The 22030-nt window shown below is 37.5% G+C and overlaps 2 protein-coding genes across 2 annotated transcripts; both read left to right on the top strand.

Annotated features, from left to right (window-relative positions):
- The first annotated feature begins 1205 nt into the window (after positions 1-1205).
- On the top strand, positions 1206-3580 carry zgc:112001 (uncharacterized protein LOC550384 homolog). The gene is made up of 2 exons (XM_059356374.1): positions 1206-1253; positions 1364-3580. The coding sequence occupies exon 2, from the start codon at positions 1432-1434 to the stop codon at positions 2314-2316; it is 885 nt and encodes a 294-aa protein (XP_059212357.1). The 5' UTR covers positions 1206-1253; positions 1364-1431; the 3' UTR covers positions 2317-3580.
- A 4389-nt stretch (positions 3581-7969) lies between these two features.
- Positions 7970-16809, top strand: LOC131991541 (G-protein coupled receptor family C group 6 member A). Its single transcript, XM_059356995.1, has 7 exons — positions 7970-8049; positions 10027-10263; positions 11277-11568; positions 11982-12824; positions 13017-13235; positions 14881-14998; positions 15656-16809. The coding sequence occupies exons 2-7, from the start codon at positions 10055-10057 to the stop codon at positions 16807-16809; spliced, it is 2835 nt and encodes a 944-aa protein (XP_059212978.1). The 5' UTR covers positions 7970-8049; positions 10027-10054.
- The last annotated feature ends 5221 nt before the right edge of the window (positions 16810-22030 follow it).

The raw sequence follows: 22030 nt of genomic DNA on the forward strand, positions 1-22030 counted from the left end.
ATTATATATTAGCCTTGTTACACTAATGTACAACCATACATCCAGGTGCACAAATAAATGTTTCAATGAGAGAGAAGAGTAAAAGAGTATAGGGAACCTTCAATGCTTTCATTTGTCACATGACCTCCAGGAGGCCACATTGAAACCCTTTTTTGCAGACTTTTCCAAAGGAAACAACTTTGCCATTCTGCGCCACAAAAAATCACTCAAAACATTTCGTGGCTCTTTTCCGTCTGGAAAAAAATATATTCCTACTGATAGGTGAGTAAACCTTCATTTTTGATAGTTTCATACACTTAGACTGTTCAAGACAATCATTTCAATGGGTCGTTGGTTCAATGCCTACAAGCAACATTCAGTCAAGAACCCGGTTAAAAAAGTTCCTTTTGTAATGTTTTTAAATTGTTATGTGTGGTATGTATTGTACCCTGTTGAAGCTACTAAATCTTTTACACATGTTTATTAAAGTAATGATGTTAAAATTAATTTAAAAACTTTCTTTTTCACTTGTGCACTGTTATGGTACAATGTTGCCTACAGACAACAACTCCCAAAAACTTCAGAATTTATTAATTTTTTTCAGATTATGCTTGTTTAGTCTATTTAAGACAAAAAGCACTCCAAACATTTTTTTTCCTAACTGGCATCATAATGTGTACCATAGAAGGTTAATGCTCCGAAAGCTAATAAATAATATCGTCACACTATTAAGATAATCGCCTGAGGTGTCTACATAAAAGTGACATAAGTGTGTCACAAACATGACATGGGATGTGTCATGAACATTAATGACACTTTGAAGTAACATTAATGCTCATGATACTTTTCATGTCATGTTTCTGACAGGCTTGTGTGACTCTTATGTAGACACCTTCAAAATAAAGAGTTACCATATCTTGCTTAAGTCACAAAGGCATGTTCAAAAAATTGCCTAAGTCATTTATTTCTCTTAACTTACATAATTTACACAATTCACACACAGTGTTATTACTATGGCAATAGCCATCCTTTGTTACATCCTTTTTGAGTGAAATGATCAATAAATGTCATATGTTTCACTTTTGGTGAAGTTTTTTGTGTTTCCTGCAAAACTTGAAAAAATGAGCTAGGCGATTATTTTAACAGGGAGACGGTATTGTTATGCAGTTGTCAATAAAGTTTCCAAGACTCTTTGACGTTCTAATATTGTGCGCATGCGCACTAGCTCAGTACTGCAGAGAGGAATCCCGCAGCTGTTCAGAGCGTACAGGAATGTGAGTCTGTCACTGGAAAATGACTTTTAAGACAGAGCTCTAGCTCAACGTTAGTGTACCATAGCTTTGTGTTAGCATAATGTGTGTGTTCTGTTCTTGTAACTCCACAGCTGGCGAAGTAATGAGCTATGAAGGACGCGGTCTGACCCGTTAAGGACATTGTTTTACTCGGGTCGCCATGGCCTCTTTAAGCGTCAGCTCGGCGGCTCAGAGCATCGAGAAGTATCGCAAGTCCTTCTCGCTGCTCTTCTACCGGGCTGTGCGGGACCTGAAGCCGGTCTGGATGCTGGAGGACATTCGGACGATGGAGACGTTTTATCAGGAGGAGGACGCCAGCCAGAGGATTTATACCCCGTCGGAGGCTTTGCTGTATGCAGTAGTACACGACCACCAGGCGTACGCCCAGTACCTGCTCGGCCGGTTCAACGGAGAAGCGCTCGCTAAGCCCGGGGAGCGCTTCTGCTGCTGCCCCTCCTCTGCCCCGCACCTGGCCATGGCTGTCCGCTACGACAGGCGCTACATCCTCGGCCTCATCTTACAGGAAACCCACCGGCTTTCTAACGCGCCTTCCTACACGGAGCGAACTGGTTGTTTTCACATGGAGGACGGCAGAACCCCTTTACATCTGGCCTGCGAGCTGCTGCGGCCCGAGGTGGTCATCATGCTGCTGGGGAACGGAGCGTCCCCGCACGCCCCGGACCACAATGGCTTAACGCCGCTGGATGTCATTCTGGAGAAACTCAGGGACTCCAAGGACGTGAACGGCGGGGGGAGGAGGCAGTGTCTGGACAACCTGCTCATGTTCATGCCAAAGGTTCACTTCAAGATGAAAGGGACTCTGAGTAGAGAGCCGGAGCCGTGGAGCAAGATGCTGGGCGAGGAGACGTACAAGTACCTGACAGAGAGAAGCCCGGCGCCGCTGGTCCTCATTGCTATGCAGACTATAATGAAGCATTTGAGTCCTGCGACCTTCCCGGACAGCCTGCATGAGCTGCCCATCCCCTCTTCCCTCAAACCACCCGGCCTGCCTGTGACCCAGCGGGACAGGCACAGGGTGGTCTGACATGATGCATGCTCCACTATGAAAGATGTACTATTTTAGCATGACTTGTGTGTCTGTGTGTCTGTGTGTGCGCGTGTGTTCTTGTACTTCCAACATTGTGAGGACAGGAACACGTTTTTAACCAACAGAGTGAGGACATTTTTGCAAAGTGAGGACATTTCAGCCGGTTCTCACTTCAAGGCTTTTTTGAGAGTTCAGATTTTAAGGGTTCAGGTTACATTAGGTTTATGTAAAGGTAACCATGTGTTAGGGTTGGGCATTTGGTCTGGGGAACAAGGTTATTTTAGTTAACGAAAATGAAACGAAATAACAAAAACTAGAATTGAAAAATCATTTTCATTAACTGAAATAAAAATAAAAATGAGAGTTAATAAAAAGATAACTAACTGAAACTGTATTGTGAGGTTACGAAACTAACTAAAATTATAGTGAAAATGTCTTTTGTTTTCGTCTTTGTCATCTTTTTGAAGATGGATAAAAAAAGGAAATAAAGGCAAAGTTTACCGTGACCTATTTTAATCTCCCACCCAACAAATACCCCATTACAAAAAAACTAAAACTAATAAAAACTAAACTAAAACTAACAAACTCACTCAAAAAACGAATTAAAACTAACTGAATTTGAAAAAAAAATTCAAAACCCAATTGAAACTAAAACTAATAACCTTGCAAGGGAATTCACTATTCCAATGAGGGCCCTCACAAAGATAGAAGTACAAGAATGTGTGTGTGTGTGTGTGTGTGTGTGTGTGTGTGTGTGTGTGTGTGTTAGAAGGGCCTGTATGACTATAAATCGGTAACACTTCATTATAGGGCTGCACAAATAAATACTAACAGTCAGGGAAGAATTGAATGAATCTTATCTAAAGATGGACTTTATCACACTGTTAGCCCACTGATTGAATTAACTGGGAGCTGGAGGTCGATTGCACTGAGGCAGTTTGCAGGGTAGCCAACAGTGAAAACCAGGGAATAAACAGCCATATTTTATTCTAATTCAGGCATCAATAAGCAGCTTATTTGTCTAACCTCATTCTAAAGTGTTACCTACTAATACTACTGCTATTACTACTGCTATTTAAGCCACTATTATCATATCAGAGTAGACGAACACTGATGACAGTCTACATGAACTGTGTTACTGTTGATTGTAATTTATTTGGGTTTTATTATAGCTAATGATTAAGAAAGTGGTCTTATAGATCATTTGAGAACAACCAGGTGACTTGAAAACTCTTTGGATAATAAATAGTCATCTATGTAATCGTATTGGGTTTTTGTTTTTTTTTGCTCCATGAATGCCATTGAACACACTAATTCTACTTGGTCTTATCACCTACCTACAGTAAGTAGTAGTAATTTTGTGTCCTAATGGACTCGAATTTAACCCACGGCACTTACTCTTGCTATGTTTCTTGACTTCATCCTTGCTTGTGTTGTATTACTCTCATTTGTACGTCGATTTGGATCAAAGCGTCTGATAAATGACATTGTAGAATTGTAGAATAACTGCTGCATTACATTACATGTGCAATGTCACATACTTGTGACATTTTCAAAAATGTTTTTTTCTAGAAAAACAAAATGTGTTCTTTTATAATGGATTAAAACAACACAACTGCAATATAATGTCATCAATATATATTGACACTGTACAACAACAATCATCCACAATGTGTGAGCTGTGGCCTTCACATCGTACAGAAAGCCTGCAAAGGGTTTCTCCATGTAGCAGCTGGAGAAGGTTTTGAAGGCCATGCATAATCTCTTATATGTGCCAGCAAGGATAGAGGACTTCACTGTTATCTGCACCCGAGTGCAGAAAAACCAGGGGTCTCAAACTCAAATTACCTAGGGGCCGCTGGAGGCAGTATCAAAATTACCAAAAAAAAGACACAAAATTACTAAAAAAAGAGACACAAAATGACCAAAAGAGACACAAAATTACAAAAAAAAGACACAAAATGACTGAAAAAACACTAAATTACTTCAAAAAGACACAAAATTACTAAAAAAAATTCACAAAATGACCAAAAAAGACACAAAATTATTTTAAAAAGACACAAAATGACCCAAAAAGACACAAAATGACCAAAAGATACACAAAATGACAAAAAATGACTGAAAAAACACTAAATTACTTTGACCAAAAGAAGACACAAAAAAGACACAAAATGACCAAAAAAATACACAAAATTACTAAAAAAGACAAAAAAATATTTAAAAAAGACACAAAATTACAAAAAAGACACAAAATGATTTAAAAAAAGACACAAAATTACCCAAAAAAGACACAAAATTACCAAAAAAGTAATTAAAGGGACCTTCCACACACAACACGGTAAAGTGTCATTCATATAAACTCACAACTTAACTTTCATATCAAGGTGGAGGCCAAAAGATATCGTCACGAGGGCCGCAATTTGCCTGCGGGCCGCGAGTTTGAGACCCATGAGATAAACGGTTAAGGATAATGAATGAATGAATATGTTGCTCCGTAATTTGGGTAAACTGACCCTTCAATTGATCATAATTCATATTTACTAATAACTGGATATGTTTGCTTTTCAAATCTGCATTGTGACTGAAGTTAAAAAAGACCTGTTGTGGTTTTTACTCAGCAAAGTGAATCATATGCGTAATTCCAAACTTGGTAGGGCAAATGATTTGTAAAGTATTTGTGTCATGGTATGACAAAATACATGTTTGCTTTGCTGTTCTCTAATCTGTATTGAGTACAAAATTTGAAATTTAGGGAAAGAAGGGAAACAGATAATGCAATACGTTTTTACAGCTATCAACAACAGTTTTATTATATACACAGACCTACAACAAGTGAAGGACCTATTCTGCCCTACAAAGCCAAAAGGACGTAACATCCAGAACAGTGCAGAACTGTGAAAAATGATTTTAAAGTTTTCTTCTTGTCCAGCTAAAATAGTTCCAGGCAGATCATTGGGTACATTTTATAGATTTATATTAGATTATTCTTTGTACACATTAACCCTGACCTCTGATTTTACCTTTGACCCTTATTTGGCAGTTTTTGCATTCTGCCGTTGTAAAAGGCAGTAACTTCCATTTTATCTTGTCACTTTCGTTTTTGATCACGATAAAAGCAGTATAATGACAAAGATGATAAAAATCCTTGTTCTGATAATGATATAACATGAAAATGCACCTTTTACTGTTATGTTATATTATTATCATGGTGTTCTCATGATGTTCCAAGTATAAACAGTTGAATAATTTAATTTCAATAAACACTGGGACATAAAGATAACATATATAACAGGTCAGGTGTGTAACCAGTGTATGTTCTCGTTACACAATATCCATAGTGTAGTAATTACTGGTCAGTACATTCTACATCTCGACATGTAGCTCTGGGTAAGAATATATGTACAGCACTACTACACTGGTATTACATGAAATGCTTTGTTCCAACTTTCAAATAGTTGCAACCAAGCAAATAGTTACTAACAAAAAAGAAAGGCACGTGGCATATTTCCCACTTTTAAGAAGAAATTATTTTCTTCATAGCAGACAACAAAGAAAGAAAACCGACACACTTGCAGTGAACAGATCATATTATGTGCCACTCCAAACCATTTTGCTTTTGAATTACATGAAATGCATCGGTTCAAATTTCACATTGATGCAACCAAGGCCACACTAACTAACATAAATAAAGGCATAAGGCCCATTATCCATCAGTATGAGCAAATTATTTTGTTTATAGTTGACTCCGAAGAGAAAAAATCAACAGAGTGGCAGTGAGCAAATCATATAAGTTCCTTTGTTGTGAACTGTTTTTCTTATCTATTGAAGCTTCATGCAAGTCAATACATTTATCATTAGCATTCTATATAGCACTGCAATGTGTGCTAACAAAATTCTCAGTCAGTGCAATTAAGCTAAGTGCAGTTATCTGTCCAATCCCATCTAATGCAGCTTCACTTTTCACGTCATCAGAAAGCAAAACTGTTGCAATCATGCTACTCACTCAACGTAGTTGGATGGCTGTGACTAAATACTGTCAATGAGTGCCTTGTAATTTTGCTCATAGCATCATCAGTAATGTCGGGAAAATCAGGTTCATTACGACAGTGCTGCGGCAGGTTGCCGGGGCTCGTCAGTAGGAGCAACCAGGTTATGAGTGGGGACGACACTTGTCTTTCACCAACATAAAAGGAAATTCCACTTCCAATTCTACAAATTACAAAATCTTGATCTCACTATTACGAGATAAAATGTCCAATTGTCTGTACAGGTACATCTCCAAAAATTAGAATATCGTGAAAAAGTTCAATATTTTTTGTCAATTATTTCAGAAAGTGAAACTCATTCATTATATAGATTCATTACATATAGAGCAAAATATTTCAAGCCTGTTTTTCTTGTAATTTTGATGATTCTGGCTTAGTGATAATGAAAACACAAAACTCAGTGTCTCAGAGAATTAGAATATTGCAAAGAAGTTCAATATTGGAGTCCACAGTCAGTGGTGATTTGGGCCCATGTCCTCTGCTGGTGTTGGTCCACTGTGTTTTCAGAAGTCCACAGTCAACATAGCAGCCATCTAGCAGGACATTTTAGAGCTCTTCATGCTTCCACAAGCTCTTTGGAGACACTGATTTCATTTTCCAGCAGGACTTGGCACCTGCCCACACTGGCAAAGGTACCAAAAGCTGCTTCAATGACCATGTTGTTACTGGGCTGGACTGGCAAACCTACTCGGCTGACCTGAAACCCATAGGAGTCTATGGGCTGTCGTCAAGAGGGAGGTGAGAGACACCAGATGACCTGAAGGCTGCTATAAAAGCAACATGGTGCTGTAGGCTGATCACCTCCATGCCATATTAATGCAGTAATTCATGCAAAAGGAGCCCAACAAAATATTGAGTGTATAGAAATGAACATACTTTTCAGAAGCATGACATTTGTGTTTAAAATTTTTTTTATTGATCTTATGTAATATTCTAATTTTCTGAGACACTGAGTTTTGGCTTTTTATTATCTGTAAGCCATAATCATCAAAATTACAAGAAATACAGGCTTGAAATATTTCACTCTATGTGTAATGAATCTATATAATGTATGAGTTTCACTTTCTGAAATAATTGATGAAAAATATTGAACTTTTTCATGATATTCTAGTTTTTTTTTAGATGTACCTGTAATAGGCTTCTGTAGCAACTGATATTATTTGTCCCATGTTGGCATGTAAAATTCTCTGACAACCAACAGCTCAGGTTTTCAGTGACTGGAATGAGTTCATTAAAACGAGTGAGTGAAAAAAAAAAAAAATCACCCCCCTCAGAGTTGTCATGGAAGGGGGAATTAGCTAATGGGATCAAAACCATTTTGTAACAGGCTGTAAACATGTTTAATTATTCTGCAAAGTTTTGCATTTTTACACAGGTGTCAATCTGATTTGATCCCTTCTGCAGCCAGACTCAACTGGCCAGTCCAGGAATTGCAGTTTTTGGCACTTCTGCATGGGTTTCACTGCTCAGCAGCAGAGGTTGAACTCCACCTGTACTCAAGATGTGTGTCAGCTTTGTCTGTGACAGAAGATCGGAAAGGCACCAGGCCCAGCTGGCAGGTCACCAACCTGTCTGAAAGTCTGTGCTGATCAGCTGGCACCCATCTTAGCACAGATCTTTAACTGATCACTGGAGCTTTGTGAGCTCTCCTGCATGTGCAACATGTTTGCCTGCAAATTGCCAGGTGAGGGCAGCAGTTTTCAAGGTTTATCACAAAGGTCCCTACTGCTCATTTCAAAGTTAATTTATTGTAAATCATCTAAAGTGACCATTAACACATTTAGCTCTTAAAATAATTCAGACTGAAGCATTGAACTTTTATTTAGACATTTTTTTTAAATCAAAAATGGCTAAATTTAGCAGCATCTGTCTACCAAAAGGTACAGTATCAAATCAGAAATTGCTGAGCCATAATTGAGCATGGGAATGATCTTCATTTACTTCCATAATAATGTTCTAAGCTTTTATATACTGCCCTACAAAGCCTAACTGCAGAAACTACATTTTTTGGTTGAATTTGAGTTATAACTAAAAATGAACTCATATACTTCTGTTTTAGACATACAAAGTTTAAGATTTCAATTTTGCTTTAGAAATAAGAAATAATAATGTAAAAATTGCAGTAACTACAAAATCCAACTCAAAAGTAAAGCTAAACTTTTACTGTGATACAGTGTGGCCTTGTATTTCTTAATTGTGTTGAATAGTAAAGACAAGAATAATAGAAATTATGAGTTTATTTGATAGGGAAATTATTATCTAGATAGATAGATTTAGGTAAAAAAAAAAAAAGTGAGATAAAATTATATTAACTCTAAAATGTAACATTACTTCATAATATTAAGTATCAAATACACAAATCTTTGAATAGAGTTGTTAAACACTTGTTTAACGTAATGTTTTGCACTATGTTTGTGCATTACTATTAGATCCTTTTACAGCGATGCAAAACCAGAGTGCGGTAACTACATTTTTGGGGTCAAAGGTCAAATAAATCATCATGTTTTTTTTAGCATAAAAATGACATCATCAATTCATGTAGAAATAAGTGTCATATCACTTACCTACATATAATCCATTTGGCTTGGCCAGTTAAAAAAACGTTATAAAACTTTAAAGCAGTTTTTCTTAATTTTACCCTTTGCATAGTTACTGCAGTTAGGCTTTGTATGGCAGTGTACACTCGTTTAAATTTTGGAAATTTAAATGTTATATCTGAATGACTGCGTATGAGCAAATGCACTGATAACTGCTTTACCTGTGGAGGAGGAGTCCTGCTGCATATCTCTGTGTTTTTCTGAAATACTCAACAAAGTTATGCTGCTTTTTCTTCATGCCTAAATGCTCATAGTGTCTGTCTTGTGACACGCGCCAGCGACACAGCAACAAAAATGTTCACATTTTAGAGAAAGGGATTCATATTTTCCTAATTAATTATGTATTATTTTTACCCACCTGCAACCCATCCAGGCTTCTATAAAAGCAACATGGTGCTGTAGGCTGATCACCTCCATGCCACGCCGTGTTAATGCAGTAATTCATGCAAAAGGGGCCCAACCAAGAATTGAGTGTATGGAAATTAACATACTTTTCAGAAGCCTGACATTTGTGTTTATGTTAAAGCCGCTCTGCATGAGTGACTCTTGAAAAAAAACACACACCCGTAACATTGTGCTGGCACAGTTGTCAGCTACAGTTGTAAGCTTTCCATCAGATCATATACTGTTGTTGTCTTCCATCCAACCAGTTAATGAGGAATGTTTTTTAGGATTTGTATTGATATTTTATTGTATTTATATTTTATTGATATAGTATAAATCATGGATAACAATTTAAAAACATTGCCAGACTAGGTGGGTGGATGGAAAGTCCAGACTAAACATTTAACTATGACAAAAAGCCATTTGAAAAAAAAGGTGCATTGTTCCACAGGAGTGTGAGGAATGCTGCTTTTAGCAAGCTTGGTGTTCTGGCATGTCATCCTGTCCTGCCTGATTTTTGCATAGCTAATTCTGGTCTGACTACAATACAAGACCCAGTCTTCTGTACAAGGTGCTGATGAGACATTCTTTTAGTTTCTCCATAAAACAGGTTTCTTTCAGGAACTATGTGTGGCACCTCCCAAATCCCTTGTGACAGTAAAGTGTTCTCACTTTCCCAGAAGCGCTTTTTCACTCGTGCCACTCAAGATGCAGATGTGTCGTCTGCTGTGCATCGTCTTCTTGGCTCTGATAATAATGCCAAGCATCCCGGTTGGTGTGGATGGCTGTGACTTAGATATGTCTATATGCGGGGCCTATGCACCTGGCGACATATTGATCGGTATAATGTTGCCATGTCATCATAAAGTGAAGGGTCTCCATGAACGGATTAAACCTGAAAGGTTCCAATGCACAGGGTGAGTATAAGGACTGACATATATTTGCTGCATTAGATCAAATTCATATCTGTGACAGGAAGTATATCCTCTAAATAATAACAAAATATTTCTTAGTTCTATTCAGTAATACTTTATTTATTTAAATTAAAAATTGAGAAAAGAAGCTCAAGGGGGGAAATCTAAGTGTGCATATGCATGACTAACCAATGTATGCGGCCCTAACAAAGCCTAACTGCAAAAGGTAAAAGTGAGAAAAACTGCTTTAAAGTTTTTTTTAAAAAGTTTTTTAATAATTCATTAATTAATAATTGATTTTGTTAGAAGTGTATTTAAAATTGTTTAACAACTCTATTCAAAAATGTGCATATTTTAGACTAAATATTATAAAGAAATGTTATATTTTAGTCGATAGTTTTATCTGACTTTTTTTTACTTTATTACTATCAAGATAATAATTTTCCTTCCAAATAAAGTTATATTTTCTATTATTTTTACTTATAGATTTAATGAGTATATATATCCAAAGCAGACCGTGGTAAGTAAAGTTACTGCGGTCGGCTTTGGTTTTGAATTGGATTTTGTGGTTTTTATATCATTATTTCTCTGAAATAAAGCAAAATTGACATCTAAAACTTTGTCACAAGATAAAACAGACATCAAGGAGTTATTTTTTGTCAAAAACTTAATTTTGACCAACAATGTAGTTACTGCAGTTAGGCTTTGTAGGGCACTATAGTTTTCATAGGTTTTTTTTAATTTTTTTAAATTTTTTTATCATTTTTGAGATATAACAGGCTCCAGACATTTCACTTTTTGACCTAATTCATTGTTTATTTTTGTCTATGAGAACACATTTTTATTTTCAGATTTTATTAATATGTATTTCACTGAAAGACTGTAACAATGATGATGTGAAGCAAAGCTTGAAATGTCTTTAAATATTTACATTTATTAAACATGAACAGCTTATGTTGTACTTGTGGCAAAAAAAAGCAGAGAATTTAATCTTTTTCAACAATGTCCATTTTCAGTTTTGACCTGCGATCATTCTTGGAATCTTTAGCTCTAATCCATGAAATTGAGCAGATAAATGCAGCTGGCTTCCTCCCAGGAGTACAACTTGGATATTTGTTGTGTGACACATGTGCCAGTGCAAGCAAGGCATTGCAGAATCTGGGGGAGATGCTAACAATCAACCACTCTTTGACACTGCAATGCGACCTCACCAACTTCAGACCCAGAGTCAAGATTATTATTGGAGCTAAATACTCGGAGGTGACCATCGCTGTGGCCAAAATGTTGAATTTGAACATGATCCCTCTAGTAAGTAACAAATACTGTCTCATCAACAAATACATTTAGTATTTAGTATTTCGTTAATTTATCTAACAGAGTTTCTGTGGGTGTTTCATGCTGCTATAAATTGTGGACATTAAATTATGTAGTTGTCATGGAGGCCTTAAGATGCAATCGTTGAAGAAATTCTAATTGCGAAATATGTTTGGCTTCTTATATGGGGTGAGATCATTTATAATTGAAGTCATGCATTCAGAACATCTCCAAGACATGTATGTTGTAGATTAGCTCAAATAATGGAAGCAAACTCCAAAGATTTTACTGCACAACAGCTGGGCCCATGCAGCACCTCAGAAGTCCTGTAGTTATTATAGATTTGTATTTTAAGTTTATTTTTTGTGTCTTTAATTTTTTGTGGGTTATTTTCTTCTCATTCTCAGATTAGCTGCAAATCATCTACAGCAGAACTGAGTGATAAGATGCGCTACCCAGTTTTTCTGCGTACTATTCCCAGTGATAAGCATCAGAGCAAAGCAGTGGCTAAAATGATGCATTACTTTGGCTGGAACTGGGTCGGTGTAGTTTATGGGGACGACGAATACGGCAAAGCAGCTTTCCAAAGCTTCCTCGAGGATGCTGAGGCAAATAGTGTGTGCTTGGACTATCAGCAGGTAATACCTCATTATCTGGACCTTTCAAACAACAGGCAATACATTGAGAAAGTCGCCCAGCGGATCCGCTCCTCCAATGCCAAGGTGGTACTACTAATACTAAAGGCAGAGCTGGTGAGGGTCCTCTTTCAGGAAATGCTGAGGACCAACACAACAAGGACCTGGGTGGCCTTTGATTCCTGGTCCTCTAACAGGGTCGTTTCCCTAATGGATGGTATCAATGGGGTTGGGGACATCTTGGGCTTTAGATTTGCTTCAGGCAAGAGTGAATCATTTCATAAATATCTCAAGAATCTGACAGCACCCCCAGAAGGATACAACTATTTCATAGAAAAATACAAGAACCTGAGATTCAACTGCACCCCAGAATGCTTCTCAAACAAGCCTCCATCCTATTGTCCCCCGCCTGAGCTCCTGAAAGTGAAATCTGACAATGCATGCAATCTCCAGGATCCCCAAGAGCAAAACGATGACTATCTTGTTGAGGCCCTGGATACAAGTCATACCTACCTTGATAGAGTAACTGTGTGGGCCATAGCAAATGCTCTCAAAACGCTTCTAAAGTGCAACAGTTCCTCCTGCATGGGAGAAATTAACTTCCAACCATGGAAGGTGAGAATTAATATTATCTTTGGATAGAAACTGATTTATATTCAAAAGTGTAGCTTCCGTAAAATTTAATCTGTAAAATATGTATCTACCCATTTGAATTCTCAATTATAATAGTTTGGGAAATGTTGTGCTAAAGTGATCAATCATTGCAAAATGACCATTTCAATTGACAATCTACCCTTTGCATTGCAGCTTCTTAAAGAAATGAAGAAGGTTAAGTTTGAGTATGACAACAATATTTTCTTTTTTGACAAAAATGGTGATATGTCAAATTTTTATGAACTAAACATGTGGGAAAAGAACGGAAACACCAGAAGATTTAAAATAATTGGGAAGTACCATGTCCTCGAGGAACAAATAAAACTAAAAGATATGGAAAATGTCATCTGGTTTTCAACAGCCAGTAACAAGGTAAGACAACAGTTTACTCACAGATTTTATTTGCTGAAATGGTGTGTTATTCCATTTGTATTATTATTTGCATGTGAACTACAAAGATGTGTAAGGTGTGGGGATGCAGCAGAATGCATGAATGGTTTTGCTGTTAGATGTGATGGGACAACACATTGACAATGACGTAGATTGTTAGATGTCGCTTATACCAATTTATCTGCGGACAACAAATATCCTTACCAGGAGGAACATGGAGATGTAGTTTGTCATTTCATCAAAGAACAATCCTTTCTTGTTAGTTTCAACGACTGAGACATTGATAGAATATCAACTGGACACAGAAAAGCTCTAACAATTGAATGCTAACAACATTAGCGGCTGTGGCTCAGTTGGTAGAGTTGGTTGGCCCTCAACCGAAGGGTTGGTGGTCCGATCCATGACCGTCGCAGCCTACATGTCGAAGTATCCTTGAGCAAGATACTGAACCTGCTCCCAATGTTCAATAAATTCCCAATGGTGGCAGGTGGGACCGTTTAGGGTAGCCTCTGCCAACAGTGCAGTCTGTAGCGTTACGGTGCTTTGAGTGGTCACAAAGCGACTAGGAAAGCGCTATATAAGTGCAGGTCCATTTACCATTTAGCTGCGTCTAAAGATCTGTAAATATTAGGCAAATGATTTAGGCAACATTAAATGGGAAAAGGGCTGAGGGTGGTTGCAGGAATAAACACACTACAGGCTGCTGTTTAGCGTGCCTCTCATTTGAAAAACAAGCTTTCTTCATCGAAACAAGAAACAAACAAAAACTTTATTACATTTACTGCTAGTATTTACTGATATTACTGATTTAGTTCTTAAAAAAGTTCTTGAAAAAAAAAAAAGCAGCTATTGGAATAATTTTGTACTCAGACACAATCCTCTGTTAATTGTGGTTTCATTGTAATATGTTTGGATGAGATTGATTAATAAAGTTTTGAGAAGATGTACACTATATGTATACTATATATAGCGCGTACCCTTAAGGCTGAGTCCTTGCTGTGGTGGACCCGGGTTTGAATCCGGCCTGAGGTCCCTTTGCTGCATGTCTCCCCCTTTCTTTCTATCACTTTCAATAGAGCATAATAAATGCCCAAAAAAATTAATGAATTAATAAATCACATTGTCACAATCATTTCATGGAAAGAGGTAAAAAAAAAAAAAATTATTCCAACTTTATGGGCGGCCGTGTATTTTAGAGTAGTAGGAATAGTAGAAAAATAATAACATTGTATGCATGTTCTCCCTGTGTCAGCGTGGGTTCTCTCTGGATCCTCTATCTTCCTCCCACAGTCCAAAAACATGCAGCTTAGGTTTAACTGGTGACTCTAAATTCCCCATAGGTGTGAATGAGAGCTTAAATGGTTTTCTGCCCCTATGTGTCAGCCCTGAATGGTACCCAGCTTCTCACCCAATGTCAGCTGGGACCAGCTCCAGCCCCTTGCAACCCAAGTTTGGATAAGTGGTTAAGGATAATGAAAGAATAATATATTTTCATCTTTTCTTTCAAACCCAGTATGTTTTTTGCTTCTTACATAGTCCAAGTGTACTTGAACAAAGGCTATCTTAAACATGTACAGGGTACAACAGATAGTTATTGTTGCTCTTATTTTCTTGTCTTCTCTCTCAGACCCCTCAGTCTAGATGCTCAGAGCGATGCACCCCTGGCTCAGTAAAGAAGATCTTGAACGTTTCCTGCTGTTACAACTGCACCTTATGTGAGGAGGGGACCTATACAGATGACTGGGGTATGTCTGATTTACATACTGATATTATGTTCAAATTATGTTATGTTCAACTTCAAAATATAAACCAACTTGAGGGACATTTCAGCTGTGTCCATGGGGTTGGGAAACATTTGAATAATACTCTCCAAATGACAGGTGCATCTCAATAAATTAGAATATGATGGAAAGTCCATTTCCACTACTTCAAGCCAAATAGCCCCAACCATGTACTGAGGGCATATAGATGGACATACTTTTTAGAGGCCAACATTTCCATAATAAACATACTTTTTAAAATTGGTCTTTTGTAATATTCAAATTTTTTGAGACACTGGATTTTAGGTCTTCATTAAATGTAATCCATAATCATTATAATTTGAAGGAAGAAATGAAATGAATTAAAACATGGAATGTTTCATTCTGGGTGTAATGGATCTATATAATTTGTTATTTCCACTTTTTGATTTACTGACATAAATAAACTGTTCTATGATATTCTAATTTATTTAGACACACCTGTACGTCTCTTTTCAAAGTAAAATGACAGGGGTATTTTAAAGTATATGTTATTTATTTTTCTGTGAACTTTTGATTTCAGGTTTGCTGGCTTGCTGCAGACCTTTAAAAAAAACTGAATGGTGTTATTTTTTGCCTATACATTGCCATCTTCTCTAACAGATCTTAATAACTGCAAAAAGTGTCCAAACGGAACTTGGTCTCTCAAGGGATGGACTCAGTGCAAGCCAAGATCGGAGTTGTACCTGCTGTGGAGCGATCCTCATCCCATTGCCATGGTGGCTGCTGCAGCTTTTGGTGTCTTGATTTTGTTGGTTGTCTTCATTATCTTTATGGTGTACAAAGATTCCCCACCAATGAAAAGAGCTGAGGTGAGACTGTCCTGTGTGATGATGGTTGGTCTGTCAGTGAGCTTTGCAAGTGTGGTATGCTTTATGGGCAAGCCCAGTGTACATCTCTGCCGGGCTCGCCAGGTAATGTATGCTATGGGCTTTACCCTGTGTGTGTCCTGCATTCTAGTCAAAGCCTATCGTACCTTTGTGGCTTTCCTACCCTTTGGTCAGCTGACAAACAGGCGACTACACAAACTTTACAACCCGCCTGTAACTGTTATTGTCCTAACTTCCCTCCAGGGGATCATCTGTATTTTATGGCTGATCTTTGATTCTCCTCACATTGATAAAACTCCTCCATCCCCACAAAGCATGAGGAAAATAATCCAGTGTAGTGAAGGTGTCACATACATAGGTTTTGGCATTATGCTGGGCTACATAGCTCTGTTAGCTTTGGTTGGCTTCATCTTGGCTGTCAAAGGCAGGAAGGTACCACAGGAGTTCAGTGAAACAGGTTACATACTCTTTAGCATGCTGATGTACTTGTTTGTATGGGTGTGTTTTATCCCAGTCTATATCCTCAAAGGTGAAGAAGGCATTTCTGTGCAAGCCACAGCCATTCTCATGTCCAGCTATGGCATAATATTCTGCCACTTTTTACCCAAGTGCTACGAAGCACTTCATGGGTCAAAGACAGATACACTGGAGACGATGCTAAGAAAATGGCAAGTCAAATCCAGACCAAATCTTGACTCAGAGTCAGAGATAGACATAGATATCCCTGGTCTGAGTACACACTTCCAAAAGAATAGCATGTGTTCAACATCAAGTACATCAACTATACTGACCAATTTAGAGACACCGAGCGTTGTCAGTCCTACTGATTCAGAACAGGTCATAAAGCCAAAGTCCTTTGACAAGATGAAGGCCTATCCTAGGTCTGAAAGACAGCTGAAAAGAAGACGTAGGAGTATATCCTTCTAAAACGGGTTCCAGATGAGTTTGATAGGTATTCCACTGATATTTTATCATGCCCATTTTCTTGGCGGATGATATTAGCTCCTAGGTGTCCGTAGCTAACAATGCTTTTTGCACCCAGGGTGGATAGCCAATGTTACTTTTTACACCAGTCATGGCAAAAAACACTCATTTGTATTGTATACAACTATATTCAGTGGTGAAATGTAACTAAGTATGTTTACTCAAGTACTGTACTTAAGTACAATTTTGAGGGACTTGTACTTTACCTGAGTATTTCCATTTTAAGTAACTTTATACTTCTACTCCACTACATTTTGAGGGACTAAGTTTTTTATAGAGGACTTTTACTTATAGTGGAGTAATTCTGCAGTGTGGTATAAGTACTTTTACTTAAGTAAAAACAGTATGTCTACTGTAACTAAGCTGAATATGTTGCTATTTAACATTGCCTTCTTTATGGCAAGGGGATGTGAATTTATGTGTGTGTTTAGGTAAAACTGTGCACTCTTTATGGATGGGCCTCATCACATGATAAAAGCCTAAGAGATTTTTCAGACCAAAAAAGTGTGTTAAAACAGCATGTGATGGTGAGACAATGATATGCAATCCAGACAGTCTAGTTGGAGTAAAATATGCATGCATTCAAAGAATTAAAGGGGCCCAACAAGTTTCTTTGTAAGTAAACAGCAGCTCTGTTTACATGCTGTGTTTCTCATAAAACATATTGCACAGATTATCCACTAGACTCGTGGAATTATGTGAAACCAGTAGCAGGACTCTGTATAACAAGGGCTCTCACGTGATTGGCATCCTGTGTATTTTATACTTTTAAACATTTCACTGGGTGATATCAAGTGTTTGGTACCTCACAGCAACTGAAGAAGCCAACCTTTCAAATATGTGTAGCAAACAATAAGTTCAATATCCAACTGGCTGCATACGGAAAGTGACTGACTCAACAAGCCACGAAAAATGTGCTGAGGACTGGCAACCAGCCAACTTTGAAAGAAAGAAAAAAAAAAACACCTGAATTTAACTCGATCTGCTGCATCACTCCAGCCAAGTGGGAGTGAAAGGAAGTTAACATCCATCTGTCTCCTGTGAGTCAGATTGGGTCAAGTAGGGCCGCCACATAGAGCAGAGCTCATCTGAACTGTGCTTTACATGTTCACTTGTGCTTCCCAAACTCTCAGCTGTTAAACTGTTTATTCATTCAACTTTATTGGTAAATAAGGTGTATTCACTTCATGGTGTGCTGTTTCCAAAAGTTTAATTGTATGCCTAAATAATCATTCACTTTTCAATAGTTCATCACTTTGTTCATTACAATCATTTATTATTGCATTTATTCATGTGTATACAGATATTGGTTGTGTCTATGAAGCAGTTTAATAAATATTTCATTTATAAAGAACTTGATTGAGTGGTTTTGTGTGTATCAAAGATTACGGTTAGAGTTTAGGAGTCAAGAACTCAGTAAAAACTTTCAGAATTGAGACTCGCTAATCTTTTAGATTTTTGAAGGGTGGTGCAACAAGGTGAATTCACCTGCAAGATACATTCTCATATTTATTGTATAAATACTGTTTGTGAATGATAACTCAAGTTGAGTGTAATCACTTTCTTATATCTTTTGTTTACGTATTTTGGAGCCCCTAAGGTTTTTTAATCATTCATATAGTTTGGATTTTTATGCATTTCTGCTACATATCAGAAGTACAGATTTGAAGATGTGAAAGGATGTCTCATCTGTCAATCAATCAAACACACAATAATGTGATTAAAAAGTGGTAATTAGATCATAGCTAAAAAGTTGCATACAACGTGTTGGTGTGATCAAATAATCAGACTCATGTTTGAAGAAGGCCTCTTTTAAATATTTGCTTATCAAATGATCATAATCAATAACCCAGTAGTGATGTTTTGAAACTAACTCCTGATTAATAACAGCTCCACATCCCTTAGACCTTAGTGAGTTTAAGATTGAAATTAAGAAATTTAGCACATTCATTCTGAAGGTGCATATGAAATGAATGTGTTGCTTGGATGTATTTTTATGGTGGAACAACTGCAAATTGGTCAGAAAAAAGATGCCTCGACACAACAACAAATCCAATGTCCCCGATGTGATCTCTGTCCTCAGCAGGTGGTCAGCCTCAGAGTTTTGTAGGGCTGAGAGAAAAAGCTGCAAGGTAAACAGCTGAGAATAACACAGCATAGCCACTTGGAACTGTTACACAACTGTCAGTCACTCACTGCTGATCCAACTCAAAGGTATTAAAGTCGCTCTGCCTGCCAACCCACAGACACACTGGCCATGCTCAACCACAACTGATGGCTTGTCCTACTGATCAGAAAACACAGAATTTTCAATTAGATTATAGCTGTAAACGAATACTTTAATTCAGAACAAATTGTTCTTATCTTTTCAGAAACAGTGATGTGTGTTTTTCCGACTTATCAGAAATGTTTGAATACTTCCTTGTTCCTTGTGTGATAGGGAGCCATACATTCTGTTCTATTCAACTGAGTCTGCCAACAGTCAAAATCACAATGCAGCTATTGTAGCTATGTTGTTCTGTTTCTGTTGTCAGAATATGCTGAATATGGTACAGAGTGCTGAAACCTATAGCAGATAACATATCTGATTTAAAATCAAATACGTTTTTTACACATCTGTGTATGAATATAAGATGTGTGTCAGTGACAATACCTGGATTATGTGGTTGGTTATGTTGTATATTTCATATTGGTGCTTCACTAGAAAGAAAATAGTTCCTATGAAACTGCTCACAATAAGGTCTGAGGATTATCTAAAGTAACCTGATAAGGGTTTCCTGAAAGAGGCAGAGCAGTTTGTTGTTGTTTTGTTTTGGTCCTTTGAGCACTACAAACCAAGTGCCATATGGTTCCATTATTTTGGAGAGAAGGCAGACTTCCCTGTGCTCGAAATCTCCAACACTTGGCAACTCATACCAAAACAATCTAGGTTGATAGCACTACAGATAAGAGATGTGCCTCTGATTTAAGGGTGAACTCTCTCTTTTATTCTGCAGCAGGTAAAACAATACAGAGGCTATTTCCTTTTTTTTTTTGTGCTACATGGTAAATTGACTCCACTTGTAAAGTGCTTTTCTAGTCTTAGCAACCACTCAAATCACTTTAACACTACAGATCATCATTCACAAGTTTTAGAAGTAAAATACTTCCCCTCTGAATTTAGATGGAATAGAAAAATATAATGTAGTATCCTAAAAAAAACATTATATTGAATTTCAAACTCAAGTAAAGTCTTCTAAATAACAAACAGCACATTAAGCAGAAGACAGGCCCCCAGCAGTTTAAGCTCCTTCTGCTCTGTTGGCCAACAGCTTGCCCAGTTCCTGTTACTGCCATACACCTGGGCGTGGGTGGCAAGATTACAGATACACTTTGAGACAGATACCTGGGCACAAGCTGTTGTGTATTTTTCTATGAACTCTTTTAATTCAGGAGAGAGTCAATGAGGCTGCTTGTTTTAGCAAAGATTTGTATGACATTCACATAGTTGCACACTCATCTATCTATCTGTGAAAATAAAATCACTGCCAACAAACACCACAAACTGACAGTACAGGTTTAGTGGTGTGTCATGTCAGGGACATGACTACCACTTAGCGTGTGTGCTAATCTTAGAATAACCTAATCTCTATTGTTAAGTTTTAGGAATACTCTAGGCCTGTTAATACCATCTTGTTATTGGAATTAGTGTGCATCACAAATGTGCACACATTTGTCATTGTGTTGGAGAAATACCTTTTGCTACTGCCAACCCACAGCCTTTTGTCTTCATCCAAAATGGCCACAAACTAGTCTAACACGCTAAGGATGTACCTTAGCTAGCTTGCAGCATTGCTTCCAGCAATATCACATGTGTTATAGTGTAGCGTGGTTATTCTACACTGCAATAAAGATTATTTCGCATTTATAGGAAGTGACAACAGCTTGGGGGGAGCAGGTGTAACATTTGCCAATGGAAGCTACATATGTGGTTATAATGAAACATCATCATGGTCGGAACTTTTCTTTTTTCTCTCCTTCCACCTAATGTTTGGTATAGAGCAGGGGTGGGCAATTAATTTTCGCAAGGGGCCACATGACCAATACCACGGAGGTGGCAGGGGCTGGACCAAAACTCTGGACTAAATCTGCTCATTATTAATTTAATCTCTTTATAAAATATAAAATAAAATTATCTGGTTTTGAGCTGCTACTGATAAGAATACATGTTATGATAAGACTTTTAATGTGGAGTAAATAATATAGCAGTAAAAAGTAGTAAATACTCCAAGCACTATATCACTTTTCCATTTATTATAAACACAATTACCTTTAGCAAGGTTTCTATTGGTGTTTTTGCATTAAACAGCTTGTTTTTCAAGTTTGTAAATTTTCTAGGTGTTTTACAATATTGTGATGCTTTATTTTGGAAAAAGTGCCGTCCAGTGTGAAACGGGTGCTTTTATTTTGAAAGGTAGTGACAGGAAACAACAGGTGGAATGGTATAATGAAAAACGAATGGTAAATAATAGCTAGTGCATCATTCATATAAAGTTGATATAAAGTATCAAAAAGGCTTCTATGGTGGCTGACTGACAAGCACACAATGTTTGTTAAAGTTTATTTTCTTCTGTCATGTATATTAGTGGCTATATTTGTTGTCTTAACTATAGTAAAAGTGCTTGTTTGCTCAAGTGCTAATGCTAATGTTTTGTTATTGTTTTTTTTATTGTTATTTTCATGGATACGATTTTAAATAAATCTTGTGAACTATCAGTTAAAGACTCCACCGTCATTCAGCCAGGAATGCTAAACATACATTCAAACCACAAAAACAATATAGAGCATGTATGTTATGCAGTAAACCAGTAATTTATTAACTTTATGCAAAACGCAAAAGGTGTTTTTGAGAAGGTACCTAGGTAACTCGGTGTATTTTGTGGAACGCATTTCTTTACAGGTGGGTATGCATGCAGGCAGATATACATAAACCGCCTTCAAAATAAAAGCACTGCAGTTGTATTGATTTCTAATGTCTGGGTAACCTCACATGGGCTGGACAAGGACAGCCAACCGGCCGGATGTGGCACGCGGTCCGCCCATGCCCAGGTCTGGTATATAGAGTCTTTGGGGGTGAACTTCTTGAGCTTCAGGTTGCCATGGATTCGTAAAGCAGCTGGCACTG

Source organism: Centropristis striata, chromosome 18 (genome assembly GCF_030273125.1).
Source record: "Centropristis striata isolate RG_2023a ecotype Rhode Island chromosome 18, C.striata_1.0, whole genome shotgun sequence".
NCBI lineage: Eukaryota > Metazoa > Chordata > Actinopteri > Perciformes > Serranidae > Centropristis > Centropristis striata.

Excerpts from the sequence above, each read along its gene's own strand:
- zgc:112001 (XM_059356374.1), top strand. The coding sequence starts at position 1,432 with ATGGCCTCTTTAAGCGTCAGCTCGGCGGCTCAGAGCATCGAGAAGTAT.
- LOC131991541 (XM_059356995.1), top strand. The coding sequence starts at position 10,055 with ATGCAGATGTGTCGTCTGCTGTGCATCGTCTTCTTGGCTCTGATAATA. Across the intron at positions 10,264-11,276 it reads GAAAGGTTCCAATGCACAGG|TTTTGACCTGCGATCATTCT; the intron begins GTGAGTATAAGG and ends GTCCATTTTCAG. Across the intron at positions 11,569-11,981 it reads ATTTGAACATGATCCCTCTA|ATTAGCTGCAAATCATCTAC; the intron begins GTAAGTAACAAA and ends TCTCATTCTCAG.